Source organism: Saimiri boliviensis, chromosome 12, assembly GCF_048565385.1.
Source record: "Saimiri boliviensis isolate mSaiBol1 chromosome 12, mSaiBol1.pri, whole genome shotgun sequence".
NCBI classification, from domain to species: domain Eukaryota; kingdom Metazoa; phylum Chordata; class Mammalia; order Primates; family Cebidae; genus Saimiri; species Saimiri boliviensis.
This window is the reverse complement of record NC_133460.1, coordinates 5,873,845-5,898,564: the sequence shown is the minus strand read 5'-3', so window position 1 is coordinate 5,898,564 and position 24,720 is coordinate 5,873,845. Positions and strand designations below refer to the sequence as shown.

General features: G+C 44.7%; 1 protein-coding gene across 1 annotated transcript in view; it reads left to right on the top strand.

The window, feature by feature from the left end:
• The window catches only part of RBFOX1 (RNA binding fox-1 homolog 1), a 2,539,409-nt gene that overhangs the window by 640,520 nt on the left and 1,874,169 nt on the right, over nucleotides 1-24,720 (top strand). The window contains 1 exon segment of the mRNA XM_074383161.1: nucleotides 6,767-6,799. Coding sequence (XP_074239262.1) covers nucleotides 6,767-6,799 — 33 coding nt within the window.

The following is a 24,720-nucleotide window of genomic DNA, read 5'->3' as shown; positions in this document are numbered from 1 at the left end:
GTCAGACCATTCCATAAATCCGTTCCATCAAAGCCATAGACAGCTTGGCAAACACGATGTGACTGACTCCAGGGCGTGGGGATGTGACATTTTCATGTGGATGACTAGCAACAGCAGTGATTACCCGTCCTTGTGTTTACCTGGAATGCCTGTTTAAGTTAAGATGCACTGATATCACAGTTTAAGGCCTCCCTGTCCTGCACTGTGCTGTGTCATTCACAGATGGGAAGGGGAATCTGGAGGCCCACCCACCAGGATGGTACTTGAGCCAGGGGTGTGGCTATTCTGTCTTGCTGCAAGGTAGGCCACTTGTAGCCCCACGGGCACAGCCATTCCTACTGTAAATACTGGAGGGAGGGAGGGGGTGGGATAACGTCCGGCCAGGGAACAGCAGACCGTCACCCGCTTCTCAGTGTCTGGGTTTTGTGGATGGGAAGGGAGCGCTGTCTAGATGATAGAGACGTGGTTGGGTTCACAGCTGTATCTCTCGCCAGGGAAGTAATTAAATCTCGTTGATCCTTATCTGGATCCATTTGAAGTGAGCTCTCTCCGTGGAATGAGCTGATAAATTCCTTCCTGTGCTTGAGCCATTTTGAGTTGTTTTTGTCTCATGCTACCGAAAGAGACCTGTCTACCACGACCGTGTGGAAGTTATACAGGGTTGCCCCACGCTATCCGGCACGTAAGGCACAGACCACAGGCTGGTGTGCAGCATCAGAGCCCAGGATGGCGTTAGGGCATCTCAGACAGGGTTCCAGAAGAACGGGTGACTGTGACCAAAGAGTGATCTTCCTGGTGTCCATTAACTTAGCCTGGACATCTCCTGATGTGTGAGAGTCCGAGGGGGGAACCCAGGTCTCCATCATGTGGCAGAGTCCCTGCCTGGGTCTCACAGGCGGCTTTGGAGTTCGACCTGGGTTCAGACCCAGCTCCTGAAAGTCCCTGGTGTGGCCTCAGGAAAGGCTTTTTATGTTTCCAATCTCAGTTGAAAAGGAATCACATCCACCGAGTTCCCAGCACAAGTGACAAGGAAACCCTTAATGTCAGCCTTTGCGGTTTCAAACGCCTGCAGAGACACTGAAGGAGAGGAAGGGAAATGATTAAAGGGATGGGAAATCGCTGGAACAAAGCTTTCAAGAGTGTCCTGCTGGAAGTTTCCCATGTCCCTGCTGCACCCTGCGCTGGTCCACAGAATGGCCTGCCTCAAACACGGCTCTAATCATATCAGCCCCCCACTGCAGACACTCTGATGACTGCCGCTGGCTTCATAAAAGCCCTTGGCTGGAGCTGGCGTCAGCAACCCTTAAAGAGCCCTCCATCCTCCAACCGGCCTCTGCAGTCCAGTCTGGCTTGCCTAACACACACTCCACCCACACTGGGTGGTGACACAGCCTGAGGTCTGTGGGTACACATTCGTGAATACTACGTGCCTTAGAAATGCATCTCTGAATCTAACATAATTTTGACTATGAAATTTACTCTGGATGCAGTATAGAGAGGGTTCTAGCTGCTTACAGGGAAATTAACCTCAGGAAAATTAACCCCTTGTTTCATATATTTAGCCAATGGGTAAAATTACTAATGCAGTATAGTTTACCTGTAGTTGGCCATAAGCCCCACCATTCCCTATTAATCACTATGTGCCTTACTTTCTGCTTTGTCCCCATATGTGAATTGTTGACAGAATTCTTTTTGATCTCCTCTTCAATAAGAAAAAAAAAAAAAAGCCAACATTTCCACAAGGCTTCTTTTTTGTTTTTCAATTTGTTCATGAATTTCTTTTAACTTTTAGTTTCAGAGGTACATATGGCAGGTTTGTCACATAGGTGTCAATTTGTGTCATGGTGGTTTGTTGCACAGATGATTTTATCCCCCAGGTATTAAGCCTGGTACCCATTAATTATTTTTTCTGATCCTCTCCCTCCTCCCACCTTCCACCCTCCAGAAAGCCCCAGTGTGTCTTGTTCCCCTCCATGTGTCCATGTGTTCTCATCATTTAGCTCATACTTCTAAGTTAGGACTGCAATATTTGATTTTCTGATCCCGTGTTAGGTGGCCAAGGATAGTAGCCTCCAGCTCCATCAATGTCCCTGCAAAGGACACAGTCACAGCACTATTCACAGCAGCAAAGACAAGGTATCTTGTTAATGGCTAAAGCAGTATGAAGCTTTATTTTTTTATCCTGGTTTAAACATATGTTTAATTTTACAAATTGGATACATTATCAATGTAAACGTCTTAATCCGGGAAAAGAGAAAGTTCCCCATGACTTTTCTTCATCCTTTGGGTCCTAGTCAGGTTTTCGTTTCTTCAGAGGTAAACCTTTTGTCGGTTTGGTGTACATCCTCTGATACCTTTTTCAGATAGACATCCATGGTGTGTGTGGTGAGGGAGAGATGTATGATGTATACACACCCGAGTTACTTATTATCATCTTATGTACACTTTTCTGTGTCTCTTGTTTTTCATTAATAATATAGGTTGTAGAGTTTTTAATGTCAAATTATAAGAATCTTCCTCATGCTGTATCATAGTTTCTACTAGAGATGGATCCATAGTTGACTTGGCTTAAAATAGCAGATATTGGAAGTCGAACAGCCACATTCAGACCATGTATGTGTTTTGTTTGACTAGAATCATGTTTTGCCTGTTAAAAACTGAAATGCGAAGGGCTTTAGGTAGAGTAGGCAATCGTTAGTTACCCCATAGGCCCTGCCACTCTCTATTGTCTCATCCTCTATAGGCAGTTGAGTATTCAAACCCTGTACTCTAGCCATTATACTTTTAAAAAAATGTATCGCTGTCAGAACAATGCTATGATGGACAGCTATGTGTATGCCTCTTTGTGTTTGTATTTCCCTAAGCTAGATGCAAGAAGTGGCTTCCCTCTCATAGCGGGGAATAAAATGGGCCTTGACGATGTAAATGACACAAAGTTAGGAAACACTAAAGTTATGAACTGAGAGACATTAGTCGGCTGAAAACTATGTTGCCCATGGAGCTCAGTGAAGCAGAGAGAATAGTTCTGCCCAAGGCTTCTAGCTGTTGAATATCCTATTTCCCCGACGGGCTCCTGTTGGTTTTCAGCAGAGAAATACACACATTCACGTGAGGTTATGTAGCCCACGGATCTGGTGTGTTTGTGCTTTAGGGATGTGGCTCATGGCCACAAAATCAGCTACTTTCCCAGTCCTGAACGGGCTCCAGGAGAGAGGAGCGGGGGGGAAGGCTCTACCCTCTGGCATCCATCACAGCTTGAGTTTCCCCATGGTCAGGCACCAGATTCATGGCTTGCCAAGCCTTCAGCTGCAGCTCATGGACTCTCTTGGCTGAGGTCAGCCTCAAGTCTGGTCACCCATTTAGGGGGCTAATGGTGCAGGAAAGCTGCTCTGTGGACAGTGAACTCTGCCTCGGCCCCCCTTGTCTGATGCCTTGAGAGTGAGTGTGGGAGAGGTGGTGCCAAAACCAGGCCGGTGGGAGCTGCAAGGGCTGGTCAGCTAACTCGAGAAGTCATTCATTCTTAAGGCCTTTGTTGGATTCACATCTGTGAGCTGGTATTGGTCTGTGTCTTCATCAGCTGGGGATGCTATAAGAAAACACCGTGGATTGTGGCTTAACCAACAGGAACGTATTTCTCATAGCTCTGGAGTCTGAGAGTTCAAGATGAAGGCACGAGCAGAGCTGGTATCTGGGGAAGCCACTCTCATTAGGTTGTAGGTGGCTGCCTTCTTGCTTTGTTTTCACTTGGCCTTTCCTGTGTGCAGGTGGAGAGAGAGAGTGAGAGGAAAAGAGAGCAGTGCCGGGTCGGGGGGCGGGGGCGGGAAGGAAGTTCTCTGCTGTTTCTCCTTCATTGTTTTTCTTTTTTATTTGAGATGGAGTTTCCCTGTTTTTGCCCAGGCTGGAGTACAGGGGCATAATCTCGATGCACTGCAGCCTCTGCCTCCCAGGTTCAAGCAATTCTTCTGCCTCAGCCTCCCAAGTAGGTGGGATTACAGATGGGCACCATCCCACGTGGCTAATTTTTTTTTGTAGTTTTAGTAAAGACCGGGTTTCACCATGTTGGTCAGGCTGGTCTCTAACTCCTGACCTCAAGTGATCCACCTTCCTTGGCCTCCCAAAGTGCTAGAATTACAGGCATGAGCCACCACGCCCAGTCTGCTGTCTCATCTTCTGTGAGTACAAATCTCATTACGAGGGCCCACCCACGTAACATCATCTAAAGTTAATTACTTTCCAAAGGCCCAGTCTCCAAATATAATCAGACTGGGATTAGGGCTTCAGTATAGGAATTTGGGGGACATAGCTCAGTCCAAGCTGTCGGGTAGGAAAGTATGTTTGAGGTTGGCCAAGTCATTCAGGTATAAGGGAAGTTGCAGGGTAGAAAGCTCCTTAAGAGTCACTACACGGAGAAAAAGATGTGATCTCTAGGTAGGAGACCCTTTCTAGGCATAGAGGAACGATGGTGGATGGTGTCTACACCAAATCCTTTGATATGGAGTAGGCTTGTAGGTAGAAGCCTGAACATCTAACTGACTTTCCATTGGGTTTAAATCTGATTTCCTCCAGTTAATAACATCCCGACTTAGGAAAAGTTACCTAACTTGTCCAAACCCCAGTATTTTCATTTATGAAGATGGGCATAAAAGTTATTCTAGGGGTTAAATGAGATAAAATACGTAGGCAACTTGGCTCCATTCCTGGCACAGCTCTTTACTGCACAATATTTTGAGGAGTTTTGCAAGCATAAAGCTGCTGCTGTTGCTGCTGCTGCTGTTTTTACTTGGTGTTTCTCATAACAGTGACTTGAAACTTTAAGGGAAAAAAAATTTAAACATGTCTTCAATGCCGTTTTTTGTTTTTTCAGTGTTCATTTAACCATTATCAGTACACAGGCATTGCTCACAGCGCTCCCCACTTTTTTTTTTTCCTGGCAAGACTGTTATAATATGTTGAAAATATTAATTATCCTATTCACCTTATTAGCAGGACTGGATAAACAAATCTGGTTGCTGTGCTTGCTGGGAGAAAAGGCATGTGTGTGTGGTGTGTGTGGTGTGTATGGTGTGTGTGGTGTGTGTGGTGTGTGGTGTGTGTGGTGTGTGGTGTGTGTGGTGTGTATGGTGTGTGTGGTGTGTGTGGTGTGTGTGGTGTGTGGTGTGTGTGGTGTGTGGTGTGTGTGGTGTGTGTGGTGTGTGGTGTGTGTGGTGTGTGGTGTGTGGTGTGTGTGGTGTGTGGTGTGTGTGGTGTGTGTGGTGTGTGGTGTGTGTGTGTGGTGTGTGTGGTGTGTGTGGTGTGTGGTGTGTGTGGTGTGTGGTGTGTGTGGTGTGCGTGGTGTGTGGTGTGTGTGGTGTGTGGTGTGTGTGGTGTGTGGTGTGTGGTGTGTGTGGTGTGTGGTGTGTGTGGTGTGTGGTGTGCGGTGTGCGGTGTGTGTGGTGTGCGGTGTGTGTGGTGTGTGTGGTGTGTGTGGTGTGTGGTGTGTGTGGTGTGTGGTGTGTGTGGTGTGTGGTGTGTGTGTGGTGTGTGGGGTGTGTGGGGTGTGTGGTGTGGGGTGTGTGGGGTGTGTGGGGTGTGTGGTGTGTGGTGTGTGTGGTGTGTGGTGTGTGGTGTGTGTGGTGTGTGTGGTGTGTGGTGTGTGTGGTGTGTGGTGTGTGTGGTGTGTGGTGTGTGTGGTGTGTGTGGTGTGTGGTGTGTGTGGTGTGTGGTGTGTGGTGTGTGGTGTGTGTGGTGTGTGGTGTGTGTGGTGTGTGTGGTGTGTGGTGTGTGGTGTGTGTGGTGTGTGGTGTGTGTGGTGTGTGGTGTGTGTGGTGTGTGTGGTGTGTGTGGTGTGTGGTGTGTGTGGTGTGTGGTGTGTGGTGTGTGTGGTGTGTGTGGTGTGTGTGGTGTGTGGTGTGTGTGTGTGGTGTGTGTGGTGTGTGTGGTGTGTGTGGTGTGTGGTGTGTGGTGTGTGTGGTGTGTGGTGTGTGGTGTGTGTGGTGTGTGTGGTGTGTGGTGTGTGTGGTGTGTGGTGTGTGGTGTGTGTGGTGTGTGTGGTGTGCGGTGTGCGGTGTGTGTGGTGTGTGGTGTGTGTGGTGTGTGTGGTGTGTGTGGTGTGTGGTGTGTGTGGTGTGTGTGGTGTGTGGTGTGTGTGGTGTGTATGGTGTGTGGTGTGTGTGGGGTGTGGGGTGTGGGGTGTGTGGGGTGTGTGGGGTGTGTGGTGTGTGGTGTGTGTGGTGTGTGGTGTGTGGTGTGTGTGGTGTGTGTGGTGTGTGTGGTGTGTGGTGTGTGGTGTGTGGTGTGTGTGGTGTGTGGTGTGTGTGGTGTGTGTGGTGTGTGTGGTGTGTGGTGTGTGTGGGGTGTGGGGTGTGCGGTGTGTGGGGTGTGTGGGGTGTGTGGGGTGTGTGGTGTGTGGTGTGTGGTGTGTGGTGTGTGTGGTGTGTGGTGTGTGTGGTGTGTGGTGTGTGGTGTGTGGTGTGTGTGGTGTGTGGTGTGTGGTGTGTGTGGTGTGTGGTGTGTGTGATGTGTGTGGTGTGTGGTGTGTGTGGGGGGTGTGGGGGGTGTGTGGTGTGTGGTGTGGGGTGTGTGGGGTGTGTGGGGTGTGTGGTGTGTGGTGTGTGTGGTGTGTGTGGTATGTGTGGTGTGTGTGTTGTGTGGTGTGTGTGGTGTGTGTTGCAGCCTTGTCCCCTCGGGTCATAACAAATTATTGATGCCAGTTCCTTTAAAAAGACAATTAATCCAATTACCTTCTTGTTGAATCAATACTAATGTCTTTGTTTCCTTTAACTTGCAGGTTTCGGCAAGTCAGGCTACAGGAAAAGTCGAGGTAGGAAATGTGATTTTTCTGTCCCTTTGGAAGAGAGTTCGAAGTGGATTTCTTTCGTGATGGAATGCGATGAGCACTCTAGCCGTGATTTCTCTGTGTTCGGTTTCCTGATGGCTTGGATGGTATATTTTCGGTTGAGTGGTTTCTGTGCTGCTGGGTTTTGGGGTGACCAGGTCACTGCATTGCTGTTTGTGGAGTATGCATGGTAAAGATGGTGCGTGGTGACTTCCGCGTCTGTTTCTCGATAAATACATCTCAATTCTAGCCCAGCTCAGACAAAACCCTGGTTCGACCAGTAAGACCTCCACTGTCTCTATTATGTTTACTCATTCCTTCTTTTTTGCATTTTCTTTGTATTTTTTCCTCTCCTTTCATTTCATTATTGAGACGCAGTCTCACTTTGTGGCCCAGGCTGGAGTGCAGTAGTGTCATCTTGACTCACTGCAACCTCTGCCTCCCAGGTTCAATGATTTTCCTGCCTCAGCTTCCCGAGTAGCTGGGATTACAGGCATGCACCACCACGCTTGGCTAATTTTTGTATTTTCAGTAGAGAGTGGGGGTTTTACCATGTTGACCAAGCTGGTCTCGAACTCCTGGCCTCAGGTGATCTGCCCACCTCAGATGACAGGTATGAGCCACTGCACCCAGCCTGTTTTTCTTTTTCTACTCAGTCTCCAAGGCATGAAAGGAATTGTGGTGGATGCTGACAACATAGGTAAAGAATGAAAAATGAAACTGGTCAGAAGTCACCAGCAAGGTGACCACCCTTTGGAAATTGTGCATGTTGTAAGGTAATGGGCTTCTGCAAAATATGCCCACCACTACAGAACCAGTCACTTTCACTCCCAAGCCACTGTGTGGATAAGGCAAAGAGCCCCGACCCAGGTCCTGGGAGCCCTGGGCTCTGTGTGATGTTGTGTATCGTCATAATTATGCCTAGTGTTCCATTATTGGAATGCTAAGCACGTGGGAGTTATTTATATTCTGCCCAAGGTCATTGCCAGGGTCTGATTTTTCAAATTGAAAAAAGTGCAACCTCAGGTGTAAACGAGTTAACTATGGCCATTCGCTTTCCTCAGGTGTACCATGGGGATCATTTTATCCACCTTTCATCTATCACATGGTGGTTAGCAGGGTGAAATAGAATCAAGCTTAGGGAGGTGGATTCTCACTGTGTTCTGCAAACACCTAGGGTAGATCTGTCTTCACAAGTCTCCATTCCAGTTAAAGTGTCTGTATCCTTGGATAGAGGAACTTGGTGTGCCGAGATTTTCCAGGAGCTATGATGTATTCATAGTGTGAGTGTTTTCAGATGCCTAGTGAGGCAGGGATTTGGGAAACACAAGGATAGGGCAGAGATGAGCAGCCTCCACTGTCACCTCTGTCCCCATGATCTTGTGACCAGTCACTCAACTGAGTTATTAAGCAACATAAATCTAGTTTCCTCTGTTTGGGAATGGGAGTCACAGTATGCATCCCATGAGGCTGCTGAGAGCATTAAAATGGCAATTGCAGTGTTTCCTCTGGTGGTTTGCTGTCATGGGAATACCGGTTGCTATGTATTTATCACCTCTGATGCACCATTTATTTATAAATGCTCTACATACGTCATTATATAAAATCCTCACAAAAATTTCGTGATGTATAGCTGAGATGATCCCCATTTTACAGAAGAGTAAACCGTGTCTTAAGAAGGGCTGAGTAACTTTCCTAGCACCATTCAAGTAATGAGGAATAGAGCTGGAGTTCATAACCGTGTCTGTCAGGGTACAAAGTGCCATGCCATGTAAAGCAGCCAGATTATGGCCTGGTACGCAGTGGATGTTGAGTGAACAGTAGCTCTGTCAGTCATAAAGAGCCGATTCCACTTTCTAGAGCCTACCTGAGTATGTCCTGTTTATCTGTGGTCAGCAGCCCAGACAGCCATGTGTGTCCTATGATCTGTCTTTCTTCCTTACCCTAGACACATTCTTTTTTTTTAAATTTATTTTACTTTAGGTGCATACTATATCTGGCATTTCTCCCCATGTTATCCCTCCTCACCCTCCCCTCCCTCCCCCGCTCCGCTGTCTCTCCCCTACCCCTCCCCAACTGCTCCAGTGTGTGATGTTCCCCTCCCTGAGTCCTCGTGTCCTCATTGTTCAACACCCACCTATGAGTGAGAACATACGGTATTTGGCTTTCTGTTCTTGTGTCAGTTTGCTGAGAATGATGGTTTCCAGATTGATCCAAGTCCCTATAAAGGACACAAACTCATCGTTTTTTATGGCTGCATGGTATTCCATGGTGTATATGTGCCACATTTTGTCTAGTCTGTCATGAATGGGCATTTGGGTTGGTTCCAGGTCTTTGCTATTGTACACAGGGCTGCTATGAACATACGTGTACATGTGTCTTTACAGTAGAAGGATTTATAGTTCTTTGGGTATATACCCAGTAATGGGGTTGCTTGGTCAAATTCTTACATCTCCGTCCCATTTGGCAGTTTAAAACAGTCAACCAGCAAGAAAACACCTTCACACATGGTGTGCCTTTTCAACTTCACAAGGTATTTCTTATCTCCATTTTACCCATTGATAAAAGGAGGTCTTTCCACATTGGTGGAATAATGTTTAATAATCCAACAATTCCTCTTCTACTTGTATGCCCAAGAGAAACAAGTGCTTAAGTCTACCAGAACAACACATGCAAGAATTCCCATAAAGGTTTTATTTATCAGAGCCAAACACTGCAAACAAACCAAGTGTCTGTTAACAGAATAATAGATAAACAGTGGTATATTCATGCAATGCAATACAGTACAGCGATCAAAAAATATAATCTAGAGATATATGACACAACCTGTATGAATCCTAGTGATATAAAGTTATAGGAAAAATATCAGAACAAAAGAATGTGGCATCTATGATTTTGTTTATATATGTACCTATACACGCATATGTATTATATATTATATATACAGTATATAAATGGACAGAATTCTTCTCTGATAAAAGATGTGGACATGGAATATTATGGATGTGGAATGTGTGTGTGTGTGTGTGTGTGTGTGTATATATATATATATATATATATATATATATATATGTAAAACCACCGAGATACACAAATAGTAGTCATCTCTGATGATAAAAGTAGCAGTAATGGTTACCTCTGGAAGAAGTTGGCTGGGTAGGGGCAGAAAGGGGCCTAATGGGAGTGTCAACACTGTCATCTGGATGTATTTACAGAGGTAACCATCACATATAAAACTGATAGAGCTCTACACTTAAGACATGTGCACCTTATAGGATGTAATTTGTATGCCAGAAAGCTACTTGGCAAGAAGAAAAGAGAAAGAGAAAAGACAGAAAGTATCAACCAGGATGATGGGGTGGGGGGAATGGTCAGCTGATCAGGGTAGGGGAAGTGGGATGAAGGTAATTAGGAACTGTAGGGATGCTTAATGTACAGAAACACTTTTGATCAAACATAGTCTTCCTTCCTTCCTTCATTCTTTTTTTATTCCAGTCTCCCATTTCCCAGATGGAACCATTTTTTTTAATCTTTCTTTTCCTCCCAACTGCCAATTCTAAGGCTGAATTAACATTGCTGCAGCCCAATCATATTTTTTTTTTCACCACGGCAGGGAGGTAACCTTTTATTAATTGAATTTCTAATGGCAATGCATCAAAGCAAGCGATCACCATTATTTAATGCGTGATCCATATTCATGGCATGTTCTGTTAGGTAAATAATAGTGGCTCTTGGAAAGTGCTTCTGTGAGGTCCTTTTCCTTTTCAAATGACTTTCTTTTTTTCACCCCTAAGCAGAGACAAACAGTTGTAATTTAAGAGGAACAAACCCCACCTGTGGAGGAGACATTGGTTAAAAGGAGACAAAAAGAATTGCAAACCCACAGAATCAGTGAGAATGAGTGGTTCTGCCAGTTCCCTTTCTCTCTGCAGATTGACACTGAATATGTGAATAACGTTTGCTAAATCTGGACTTTGAAAACATGACAGCAAGCTGTTTGTGCCAATAAATTTTCATGGCATATGCCACCCCTCCCTTCACCACACACAGTTTTAATAAGATGGCACATGAGCTATTGAGAAATGTTAAAAACCCTGTGGAGGAAAGAGCTTTATCTTCTGACCAAATTCTGCCCAGCAATGTTTATGACAGCTGAAGAATTTATCTGAAATTCCCTCTGCTAGCCGCAAAGCACCTGGCCCTTTGTCCCTAAGCAGCCTTTAAGAACCAAACTAAGATGTCACATACATAATATAACAGATAAATGGCCCAATTTCCATGTCCACATGATGAATGGAATGCAAGTTCAGCACACACGTATTTGCACATTAATTGGCCCTGCATAGTTCCATTTTGTTCATAAGTTGCTACTGTATGTCTCGTGGAGTCCTTCCCCTTCAAAATCATTAAGCCTGTTTTATCGTGCAAATGCGTACACATTTTCCCCCTATTTATCGTCACGCAGCTTGCCCTGCTGAGAGAGAACCAAGTTACCTGGGCGCAGCCATGGGATTGCAAGTGCCCATGTCTGAGCTCTCTCTACCGCCAACTGTAAATTAACACAGAGATCTGAGACCCAGCCCCACGTCTGCTATGCTAACAGCCAAACAAAGGAGGTTGCAGACGAGGATGTTTGAAGGGGGAAAAAAAATCATTTCACTTATCAGTTGGTTTCATGCCTCACCTTAATGATTTCCTGTTGATAGTTTAATGGCAATGTGAACTCAGTGGAGGGCCTCGATGTTGATAAATTGGCCTGCTTTTATTTCATGGCAAAGCAATCGAACCGAGATTGATTGATATTACAGTTTTGCTATCCCAAATAATTGCAATGGCAAACTACACAGATAGCAAACTCGGTGGCCTTGGGAGAATGTAAGTAGACTCTCCCTCCTACCATTTTTTTTCCTTCCTTCCAAAAGGAAACTTTATCCTAGGCCTAGGAATCATTTATGTCTCCTGTCTTCCAAGCCTGGTTCTGAGGAAAATAAATGGGGGGCTGCAGAGCCCACTAAAAATATTCTCAACCACTTGAAGAGACACCAGTGCATTTGAGAAAGGGGCTGAGCTGACTAGGCTGTGAACAGAAGATCAGTCCTGGCCATCCTGTGCCTTCTGAGAATCTAGCATATCTAACAAGGGTCAATTCAGCTGTTTCATCAAGAGAGCATGAGCTCTGGAGTCTTGTAGATGAGGTGTGAATGATGGGTCCACAGCTTTTGAGTTAAGTGATTGTAGTCAAGTCGCTTAACTGCTAAGCAAGTCTTTTCTCTGCAAAATGGGAATGGTGGAGTAAAGTACAAGGTTTGTTTGAACTTTAAATGAGATAATCAATATGCAATGCCTGGCTGGGTGTGGTGGCTCACACTTGTAATCCCAGCACTTTGGGAGGCCGAGACAGGAGGATCACGTGAACCCAGGAGTTTGAGACCACCCTGGGCAACATAAGAAGGAAAACCATACCTCTACCCCCCCAAAAAAAATAAAATAAAAAATTGCTAGGTGTGGGAGCATATGCCTGTAGTCCCAGCTACTCAGGAGGCTGAGGTGGGAGGGTTGCTTGAGCCCAGGAGGTAGAAACTGAGGCAAGATGGCACAACTGCACTCCAGCCTGGGAGACAAAGCTAGACCCTGTCTTAAAAAAAAAAAAATACAATGCTTAAGACAGAGCCTGGCATACAGTAGATGTTCAACAATTAGTATTTTGCTTCCATACAAACCCCCTTTCACTTATATTTATATTAAGTTAAACAGTGAGACTCATGGTTTTGGAAGCTTGCTGTGCTACCTTTATATCATGGCTGTATCTCACCCTAACCAGACAGAACTTCACTCCCAGGACTTAGTTCACTTTGGAGTTAATGACCCTCCTCTCCCGGCAAGGACGAGATCCACTTGAGGATCAGCAGTACTTTCCAGTGAGCACTCCTGGCCTTGCCTAATTTTGCCCAATCATGCTTTGACAGTCATCTTCGTCCTTGAAGCCAGCACCGAAGAATATGCAAAGAACTCTAAAAAATCATGTGGTCTTAATTAAAGGGCCCAGAATGCTCAGCTGGAGATATGGTTGGTGTTTTGTAATTTCTTGAACATTTAAGTGACAGTCTATCATATAGTCTAAGCACAATCCTTGGCCAGGGAATACATGTACAGAAATGACGCACTGTTACCCCTCAAAGAACTGATGGTTCAATATAGCATTATAGAATAAATGCTGTAGTATCACTTGGCTCATGAGGACTGAGGTTCTCATTAGAGCAAACCTGTCCCCATCAGGCTCCCTCCATATTTGGTAAGTTCTGGATCTCAGGTCAAACAAAAATGAGACTGGAGAGGGTAGGGATATTTATAGAGGCTTCTCCAGTATGCAGACTGGAGCTTCGAAAGGATGGGTTAGGTTGCCATCAGATCAAGAAAAGTCAAGAGCAGGAGAAAAGGCAGAGATGGGAAAAAAGTTGCCTGCTCAGAAAAATAAGTGAAAAGTCAGTGTGAAAACAGTGGAGAAGGATGACGCAATCAGGAGGGATGCAGAAGAACCAAGGCCAGGTAGCCTCCTGGAATTCAAAGAGTAAGATGGTTACAAGAGAGAGGTAGGAGCCTTGGATAATTCAAAGGGCTTCAGAAAGTAGGGTCAGGAGCCATTGCACTGAGTTTGGCAATCATGCAATCATCAAGGTCCTCAACAACAGCCTTTCCATCATGGATGGCTTAGGAGTAAATGGAAGGAGAAGACACAGGGGCCACACTAGAGCCCAGCTGTTCAAAGCTGCCAGTGTGATCCAAGGGATCCATGATCCTCTGGCTTGAAGGAAAGACAGAATTTGGGGAGAAATTTTGAAGATGGCAGAGGCTTGGGTATACAGTAGGCTTGGAGACCCGGCCTAAGAGGATGTGATGGTGGGGATTAGAGCACAGACAGGATTTACCCGTTGAAAGGTGATGTGAGTGTTCTTGAGGGTGTTGTGTTTCATCATTGTCTAGCAGCAGAGAGCTGTGGTACTGACTGAACTGACAACAAACATTTTTTTTGTCTTCTGTGACACTGAAGGGAAAAACGATGGCAGAGTAAATGTGGACAAATTTTGAAGGAGAAGAAAGAGAAATTGAAAGAGGTTATGCCTGGTAGCCTTCATTTTCCAAGCAAATGGCAGCGGGAAATATACGTGCTGAGAATAAGGGGAGCAGCTGGGCGCAGCGGCTCATGCCCGTAATCCCAGCACTTGGGGAGGTGGAACCAGGAGAATCACTTGAGCCAGGAGTTTGAGACCAGCCTGAGCAATGTAGCAAGACTCTCTCTCTACAGAAGAATTTAAAAGTTAGCCAGGCATTATGGTGCACACCTGTAATCCTGGCTGCTCAGGAGGCTGAGATGGGAGGATCACTTGGGATCCAGGAGTTCGAGGCTGCAGTGAGCTCTGATTGTACCACTGGACTTCAGAGCAAGGCCCTGTCCCCCATAAATAAATACATGAATGAATGAATGGAGAATAGAGGTAGAATTGGAGGTTAGAGGGAAAAAATAAGCAGAGAGAAGAAACAGATATGAGATGTTGGTGAGAGGCTGATTAACCAGAAAACTGACATCTGGAAGCACTTAGCAGGGAGGTGAGCAAGAACCTTCGGAGAGCCACAGCAGCAGAGGCGTTGGTAATTGCAGCCATCGTGTGCCGCATGTGTACAGAGTCCCAAGCACTGCGTTATCTTTACAGCAGTCTTTGAAATGAGTGTGCATGTCTCCACGTAACAAAGAGTCGGAGATGCAGAGAAGTGATGTAGGTAGGCCAGACTTACTTGAGAGTAGTGGGACCCATGGCCGAACCAGGTTTGTCTGACTGCAACACCCGGGCTTTTCCCACTAGGAATAGCACTCTCTCATTTTTTATCTCTAATCCCAATGAGTGGTGAAACTCAGGCAAATGAACTAACCTTTGCCTTGTTTGTCTGCTCCATAGCACGAGGACAATTAAACAAAGAACCTTATGGCTTACTCTGAGAAGTTGAAAGGCATGCTGTAGCTTACAGAAGGCAATCAGCATATTATTTGGTGCATAAGTAGTCTATAGTACATGCTAGTTGTTGCAGTGGTTACTTTTGTGAGTATGCTTGGTGACTCATTCTAAGCTACAACAGGAAATAGCGGAAGTATCAACTAGAACCAGTCCCTAGCCTCTGAACTGCATGGAAGCCTCAGTCCTAAGAGTCTTTCGGAAGCATCCTGCTCTGTAAAAATTGATTAAGGGTCTCTGGAAAAGTTAGCAGTTGTAAAATGTATCTGCTTCTTCTATTAAAACTGGGTTTCTGTTGCTGTGAGGTTTGGGGAATGAATTAGAAGGATCCCATCATTTTTACATTGCAGTGGGTGTTAATGAATAAAAACAACCAAATGGGAAGAAAGCTCTCTTTTAATTAGCCCCTGAGTCTGCACCAGCCAAGCACTCTGCAAGTCATTCTGCATACCTCATCTTATGTGATTTTATCCTCACAATAACCCTATGAAGTGAATACTGTCGGTTTTTCTGTGTTACAGATGAGCAAACTGAGGCTTAACATGGTTAATTAAATGAGTCGCAAATGTAATCGGAGGGAAATTGACACACCCAAGACTGTTAGACCCTCAAACTAGCTGGGGTGCCTGGAAAGTGAAGTCAGGAGTCACCTCCAGTCTCTTAGAGGCAAAGACTCAGTCTTTTAACCCCCGGGGAAAAAAATCTATCTCATCTCTCCTCATCTAAATTATCTCATCTTCCAAGGCTTCCCCTGCTACAGCTCAACCAGCTGCCTCCTTGACTGCCTGTTTTAAGATTTTGTGAGTGCTCTGTGATCACAAAACCCATTCCCACAACCGTATATTATTTCCTACAGTTTTGACACCATTTATTTCCATAGCATTATACATTCCAACCTTCTGACTGTTTAAGATCAAAAGATGTGCTCCTGGGCTCATACTTCACTCCAGCTCTCAGACTCTGTACACCAAATTAGACAGAACAGCAGAGGCTCCAGCCTGTCATCGTCTGTAACATTGCATAATTCCGAGGATTCACCATGCTTTGTCAATGGCAAAAGGAGAGGCAGACTCAGCCACAGTGGTGGGACTTTCATGGAGGATATGGGGGAAGGCTTGGAGACGCAACGGTTAAAGGGAAATGCTGGGATGTTCAGAATCAGTCTAGAACGTGGGGAGTTAAATTGGTTGATTGTAGAAACCCCAAGCCAAGGGCAAAGTTGTATAAATGTTCACATAAGAAGGAGGAGATCCATGTAAGGTCCTGTGCTTCCTCCTAAGAGAATAAAAGAAGTACTGATTCTGTTCAGGGGAAGGGAAGAGAGATGCTGGCTGCTCCCCAGGCTGGGCTCAGTGGTTCTAGAATGAAGCAAACTACGTATTGATTAGCAGATGGACTTCTTTGGAGGGGTCATGCATTTATTCAGGGAGCTTTAAGGAGCAACTAATGTGTGATAGCCATGCTTTGAGAACCCGGTAACTTAAAATGAATGAAACACTTTTTCTCCTCTCAAGGAGCCTGCGGTCTATGAAAATACACTGGTGAACAGATGCGTTTAGCTAAGCTGTAAAAGAAGTGGGTTCAAGGGGGAGAATGAGTACCTAGAGGGGGATGTTCAGCTCTCCCAGGAAGCCTAGCTTCAGATATGATGGGTCTTCCTTTCCCATTTACCCACAGGCACTGCATGCAGGACAGGCGAGCCCCCAAATCAGGCCTTAGCCCAAGAGGGTTCTTGGCTTTGCCCAGGAAATAATTCAAGGGCAAGCAGGGGTGTTAAACGGCAGCTCTTATTGAAGCGTCAGTGTACAGCAGCGGCAGAGGGACCGCTCCTTCCCGAACAGGGCTACCCTGAAGAGTGTGTGCCCGGAGTAGCAGCTCGGGCGGTTGTGCCATCCTATTTAGATCCACTTTTAACTACATGCAAATTAAGGAGTGGATTATGCAGAAATGTTTAGAAATAGGGTAGTAACTTCTGGGTCCTCGGGTTGTTGCCATGGAAAGGGCAGTAACTCCTGGGTGTTGCCGTGGTGATGGTAAACCGATATGGCACACCGGTGGGCGTGTCTTAGGGAAAACTGCTTCTGCCCCGTCTGTGTTTTAGCTAGTCCTCAATTTGGTCCAGTGTCTGAGCTCCACCTCCGGAGTTGAGTCCTACCTCCTACCTCACTCTTGCTCTAGAACCAGTTAGAGGCACTGGAGATCATCAGCAGACACCATACTCCATGACATATTTTAGTCATCTGAAAGCAAGCTTGGTAAACAGCAAAGAGATTGCTTTGGATCAACTGTGTGTATGGATAAAGGGGCAGGGCAGGAGGGAAGACCTGGAAAAGCAGCCGGACATGTGGATGAAGGGCAGTGAAGGTGACTCCTGATCACAGTGATGATTATGATAACAGTGATGGTAGTGGTGGTTATGGGGGCAACAGTGAGAACGGCCAATATTTATTAATGCTCACTGTATGCTGGGCACTGAACAAAGTATTATATATAAATTACCTCTTTTATTCCTTCCAGTGAACTTAGGAAAATGAGTATTAATATAGGCTGCAGTTAGCAGATGAGAAAACAAGGCTCAGAAGAGTTTAGGGGACCCACCTGAGGCCATGTGGCTAGTAGGCAAAGTTAGTATTTGATTCTGTGCAATTTGTCTTCTGAACCAGCAGTCCAACGAAGATGGGGGAAGCAGGCTTGAAAACCCCCTTGGGTTAAAGTCTACATTGCTCAACACAAACGTCTCATGATAAATGATGCTAACACACTTTGGAGAAACTTCGTGACTGTGCCTGATTCCCAGCACTAATGTAGCTTGACTTGGGGCTGATATCCCACTTATCTCACCAGAATGACAATTAGGGGGGGTGAAAAGAAAGAGTTATTGCTATTCCGGCTTCCTCTATTGAACTATGAATAAATGATGATAGCTGTGAAATGGTATGGTGCTTAGATCGTTTCTGGTAAATTAAAAAAAAAAAAAAACGAAAAATTGAATAAAGTGGTAATCCATGCAGCCATTTAAAATAGGAGGAGGGGAGAAAATTAGTAAACTCTTTTAGTGTCTTCGTGGCCTTGTCATTCTAATGTAATTAGTTTGCAAAAATATTAATTAATACTCAAACATCTGACACGTTTTATATGTTAATTTGAAATGCGTTAGTTACGTTTTCTAGTCTGCCCCGGTACTGTCTTCAGCGGCAGCTCAGGCGAGAATTCTGGTCCTATAGCCCCCTCCTTACAGCTCAGCAGCCAAGTAGATATTGAGTAGATATTGGGAGCGCCTTGTGATGCTCAGAGCTGCCTGCACTTTTGCAGAGAAGGGGAGAGAATGCTGTAAGGAAACAGCATGTTAGTGGTTTAGCTAATGGGGACTGGCCACAAACGCAGTCCCTCGGGAAGGCTTCCTGAGTTCCAGTGAGCAAATGCTGTGCTGGGACAGCAGAGGTTGGGAATGGTAAGTGGAAGCTGGAGGGAGAAGCTCCTTGGATCACCTTTGGACTTGGTTCTTTCCAGATCTTGCAAATGGATTGTATGCTCTTGTCCTAGAGGAAGGCCCTGAATTCTAGGCATGTCTCATGCCTAGAATTGAGGGTGTTATCTGCTTCTTTTCTTTTTTCTTTCTTTTTTTTTTCTTCCTTTTTTGGAGACAGAGTATTGCTCTCTCGCTCAGGCTGGAGAGTACAGAGGTGAGATCTCGGCTCACTGCAACCGCTGCCTCCCAGGTTCACATGATTCATTTGCCTTAGGCTCTTGAGTAACTGGGATTACAGGCAGGCACCACCACACCTGGCTAATTTTTGTATTTTTAGTAGAGATGGGGTTTCACCATGTTGACCAGGCTGGTCTTGAACTTTTGACCTCAGGCGATCCACCTGTTTTGGCCTCCCAAAGTGCTGGGATTACAGCCGTGACCCACCATGCCTGACCCATTTTCTTAATTCGTATATTAGTCAGGAGAGGCTAAGCTACACCAAGTAACAAGTTAACCATGAAATCTCAATGGTCTTCCCAACAGAGGCTTTATTTCTCACCCATGCTGTCCCTGATGAGAGCTGGCTGACTCTGTAGGGTGGCTCCCTCCATCTGTGGACCTAGCAATACAGGATACTTCTGCTTTGTGGCTTCTCTGGGTCAATGCACACCACCATTATCACTCTGGAGGGGGAAGAAAGGAAATGAGGACTCTCCCTTGAGCTTTTTATCGCCTTAGCACAGAGATAGCACACAACCCTTCTACTCACAGTCCACCAGCTAGAACGTATCCCAGGGCACCTGTGACAAGTGGCCTGAGAAGGTGAGGAGCACATGGATAGTCCGTGGGAATTAATTGCCTGCCACGGTGTGCCGGTGATGCCCAGGACAGTGATGATGGCAAGCACTCTATTCTCATCTCAATTCTGATCTTCACTGACTCCTGCCCTGGGGTTGCTTGCTGGTCACTTTGTTATGCATGTTGTTCCATTCATGTCACTACACTGTCATTCTTTCCATTCTAAACAAGAGGAAGCGGAGGCTCGGAGGGCTGAAAGTATTGGTCAGCGATTGCACAGTTAGTAAGGGGTACAGCTAGGATTCAACCCACAGCCTGACTCCAGTGCCTCCACTGGCTTTTGGCCTCCCAGGGTTCTTGACAGATTTCCTTTGGTAGCGTCGTAGCAGAAAGGACTGGGGGCAACACTTAGAGAATAGCCACGAAGACCCAGAGGACAAGGATCTATGAAGTCTCCAAGGGATTAAATGATTGATGGTCAAGTTTGTGCAGAATCTGTTACTTTCAGCCAGCAGATTCACATTTTTCTTCCTATTTGAATCCTATAATAATTCTATGAAAGATTTGGGAAGAATAGTAGCTCTTTTTGGAAGATGCATTATCAGATGGTGCAGGAGGTTAAAGACCTTTAGTAGTTGTTGGCAGGCATCTGGACTCTGGACCTAGTTTCTGCGTGTATATGTAATTGAAGATTTTCTACAGACCCTAGACTGAGATCCCTTAACCTTTTCTGTTTCATGACCCTCTTGGACATCTGGGGAGAACTACAGGCCTCTTTGCATGATAAAGATTTCAAATACACAATACAAAACACTTAGAATCACAAAGGAAACTATTTGTGTTGAAATACACTTATTAAATAAAACGTGATTTAGTCAGATCTTTGCTTTCTTTATTAACTTGTTAAACAAGCAAGTCTAGTAATTACCGTAATTTGGAAGTAGCGATAAGCATTATGATATTTTGAGATACCTGTGATAATTATAATGTAATGTGAGTAAAATATCTGTGATTTCTCTTGGTGACAAAGTCACAGGTACTGGTGATACTACTGGAATGTTGCGGCTTATCTTTATAATTAAAGGGAATGCTAGATTTGTTAGAGATTAGTGGAAATTAAGTTTTATTTTTCTCCTGTCCAAGTTCATGAACTCACCGTGTTCTATCTAGGGACCCCTGCAGAATCTTGGATCCCCGGTGACGAATCCTGTCCATCTTGGCCCTGAACTGTCTTATGATTCTAGTTGGGCGAAAGCCTAGAGCTGGATGAATTCAAGCTCCAATGATGTTTGATTTTGTTGCATATATTCACTTGGTCTCTACCACCTTGTGGTAATGATGTCATCTCTACCCAGTTCCTGGTCTTGACCCATGGCTGCTTCTTTTCCAGTGCAGCACATGTGGCATTTAAGAGGATCGGGGGTCTAGGTGTGGTGGCTCACACCTGTAATCCCAGCACTTTGGGAGGCTGAGGCAGGTGGATCACTTGAGGTCAGGGGTTTGAGATGAACCTGGCCAACATGAGGAAACATTCTCTCTACTAAAATTATAAAAATTAGCTGGGTGTGGTGTCACATGCTTGTAATCCCAGCTACTTGGAAGGCTGATGTGGGAGGATCACTTGAACCTGGGAGACAAAGGCTGAAGTGAGTCAAGATGGTACCACTGCACTGTAGCCTGGGTGACAGAGTGAGACTCCATCTCAAAACAGTTGTTTTGAAAAAGGATCGGTGGTTATTAAATGCTAAAATGTTTTCCCCAGGGCTAGGTACTATATATAGTAAAACTTCATACCCACTATTTCACTTAATTCTAGTAGATTCTAGTGTTAAATGTATTTTGCAGAAAGTAATAATGATTGTTAACATTTATAAATACTTTATGTACCAGGCACTCTTCTAAGCACATTTAAGATACTAAAATAATAATAATTATTTTAATAGCAGTGGTAGCAGCAGTAGTAATAATAGCAGCTAAGACTTATTTAGCACTTCCTAGGTGCCAGGCTTCTTATGTTCTAAGAATTTTACATACTTAATCTCAATTATTTCCCACCACATTCCTATCAGGTCACTATTAGTTATTTACATTTTAGAGAGTAAGAACTAGGTTCAGAGAGATTAAGTACATTGTCCAAAGTCATGACGACAAAGCCAGCCTTTGAATTCAGGCATTCTGCTTCCACACACTGTGAAGGTAACCACTAAGCTCTGCTGCCTTGTTTTTCACTTCGTTTACTGTTCCTGGTAGCTATTCCAGAGGTAGAAGTGAATTTTTAACTCCAGTTTTACAGACTGGGCAACTGAGGCACAATTACCTTAAGTAACTTGCCTTAGAGTTGGCTTCATTCACCTCAAAGATGGAACAAGAAGGTCTGTGGATGCGCAATTCATGGGAAAGATTTATGGACAACACCTGGAAAAGTCATATATTACTTCTGCCCACCTCCCATTGGCCAGAACTCAGTCACATGATCTCATAAACTGCTAGGGATCTTGGGAAGTGTAGTTCAGCTGTGTACCCAAGGGGGAGAAACAAATAAGTGTTGGTAAACTCAGAGCTGCCTCTACTACAGGCACTGAGCAAACCTGGAGAGCTCGTGATTTGTGGTGAAACCCCATCCACAGCAAGAGTGAGACTAGGGGTTCAACATTGGAAGAGACACTCTCACAGTAGCCAAGCTCATACCCTACTCCTCAGGCTCCCATGGTGCCTGGCTGGACTGAAATGTTAGTTTTTGCAGCAGAGGCACCACATGCCAGTGTTGTCCCTGGGTGGCTTGAAGATGGAATTAGACACAAATACGTTACTGCAAATTAGAGAATGTGAAAAATCTCATGCTTCGGAGGTGTGGACTCTGGGTATATTTTTGTAAGCCATGGAGAGTCTGCAGATAAAATATCGTCGAAGAGAAAACAGACAAAAATGCATAGTAGTGTGTTACCGCATATTTAAATGAATATTTAGAATGCAATCTTTTCTTTTTTAAAGGAATGTTGTTGTTGGCATTTTCTTGTCTTTGGTTTGTGTTTTTAATTTAAATAATCCAGACCCTGCCCTCAGGATCTCCTTTTCAAAGCCTGTACAAGCAACCAGTTTATTGGCACAGGGCGAGAGAAGTGTGTACTTGAATCATGTATTGTATAGTACTGTATGTTATATTCTCTCAATTCTTAGATATCAGGGGTTATAAATCTCAGCTTCACTTTAATAATAATTAAGTTTTGCAGGAGGAGAGGATGTGAAACAAAAGCAACACAATATTAAATGTACATGTTGATTTTAAAACACATTTCTATTTCAGATGTATTTTTAAAATGTATGTGTGTTAAAATTAGAAACATCTCTCTTACCCCAAAAGAGAAAACAAACGAATAAACAATAACAACAAAAATACAATCCTGTCCCTGATAATGCTTTTTCTGAAATTCTCCAAGTATGAAACAAAGCTACTTGGTAACTGCCTCGTTACTATTTGTCTCTTAACATTCCATCTTACCATATTGGCAAGTAAACTGTTTCAGAGGAACCTGCAGTCCCAGATATGGGTGGAAAACACCCACGGTCCCAACGTTGGACTCTGCTAATCGTTTCAAGTGAGGAATTTGATCACACATTTCTCTACTTTTGGATTTTGAAGGCTGTTTGCCCAGGGCTGAGAGCATGCTTGAGGCTCTTTCTGATAAGCATGGTGTCTCCAGCTAACAACTCTTTCTTGCTTGCTCTAAGTAGAACACAAGACTTAAAAGCAGCTAAGCACTGATTTTTTTTTTTAAACCACTCTGATTAGCAACATTCCTGTGAGTAGATTTGTTTTTTTTTTTTTTTATACTTCACATTCTGAATATTTTATGAAAACGGTTGCTTTTCCCAGTGAGCTAATGCTGTGGTTTAAATAACAGGATGAGAAGGTAGGAATCCTGACATTTCTGCCTTCAGGGACAACACATTATCTTTCTGATGGGAAGAAATGAGGATAGATCAGTAAAAGCCACTGAGGTAAGCACCTGCACTGTAAGATCCCATTGACCTGGATGTAATTTCTGGTTCTCTCATGTGTTCTTGTACCGCCTCTCAACATTTCAGCTTGTCATCTTAAAGATGCAGATAATCACTGTCACTACCTAATGTTATCAGGGTGAGGATTCAATGAGAGCAGCTATTAATTACATCATGGGTCACAGTGCCTGGCACATAGCAAGTTGTCAGTAAAGAATACCTCAATTTTACATTTAAGCAGCATCCCAGGTAACTCCCCATAGGTAACTTTCCCCTTCATGCCTCCCCAGCAGAGTCTTGTCCAGTGAGATATTTGAGAGTTTTTTTTCTTTGTTTTCATTGTAACTCTGGAGTGGATAAGGCAGGTGATTACAAAATGATAGTGTGCTTTCGAGTCTGGCTTCCTAGACTAATTTAAGCTTTCCAGGGATTTGCCTGGCACCTATGGTAGAGACAGCTCTGAGTTCACCAAAATCGTTGTTTCTCTCCCCACTGGGTTACACAGCTGGACTACATTTCCCAGCCTCCCTTACAGTTGATGAGACCATGTGACTGAGTTCTGCCCAATGAAAGGTGGGCAGAGTGATGTATGACTTTTTCAAGTGTAGCCCATAAGTCTTTCCCATGGATTGCTCATCCTCATGCTCTCTCATTCCATCTTGGAGTTGAGTAAATCAGATTCCGAGGCAAGTTTCTTAATTCACCTGTGCTACAGTTGCCTGATTTGTAAATTGGAGTTCTAACAGGTGGAAGAAGGAGAAGCAGTTATGATGGTGGGTAGATGGTGTAGATGATAAGTAAGATCCATAAGGTGTTCCCAAGAGACTCCCTGAGGGGCTTTGATACTTGGAGGCAAAGTGTGGAACGAGCTTGGAGCATCTTTCTCCCGTTTGGCATTGTCTGGTGTACCCAGAGTCCCTTTGGACTCTCCAGGAAAGAGCTGGTGGTGCTGTGCGGATACCTACCTTGGGCCCAGAGGTGGGGGAACTTAGAACCAATGGCTTTGGAGCTTGCATGTAAATGACACCCTATTTTGTCATGCCTAGTCTCTGCAGCCAGATGGTCTTTGGGTCTCTCCTGGATGAGTATTCTCCAAATGGAGAAGCTCCCAGACCTCTTAACCTTTCTCACTTCTAAGATGAGGGTGGCAGCCACAGTTTACCAGGCTGTGTCAGCTTTCCTGCTAGGTTTCTCCATGCCTCCTCTGTGATCTGCCACCATAAAGAGATTTAATACATCATTAAGGGAGATGTCATACGCATCAACGTAATGCTGTGTTCTTACCCAGAATGTCACGTTAGGCTCCTGGAGGGTAAAAAAAAAAAAAAAAACCTCATATACAACTGCATTTTTTCCCCTTAAGTCATCCAGTCTGCCATCTGAGGTCCCCAAAGGAAGCTGCTAGTAAAATAGCAACTTGCAAAGTTAAGAAAAGCATCACAAAGCGTGTTAGCTGAAATGTCGACTTGTGCGTAGGGAATGAAGTCAGAGGGTTCACAGAAGCATTTTGCTCTTTTTCAGAAGCTCCTTTTCTTCCTCAAAGTGACGGGTAGAGTGTTTGGGACATGGCTAATGGTCTTTGAAGGCCCCTGGCTTGATTGGAGCTGTCTGTTCTATGTTCCCTTTCAGAATTT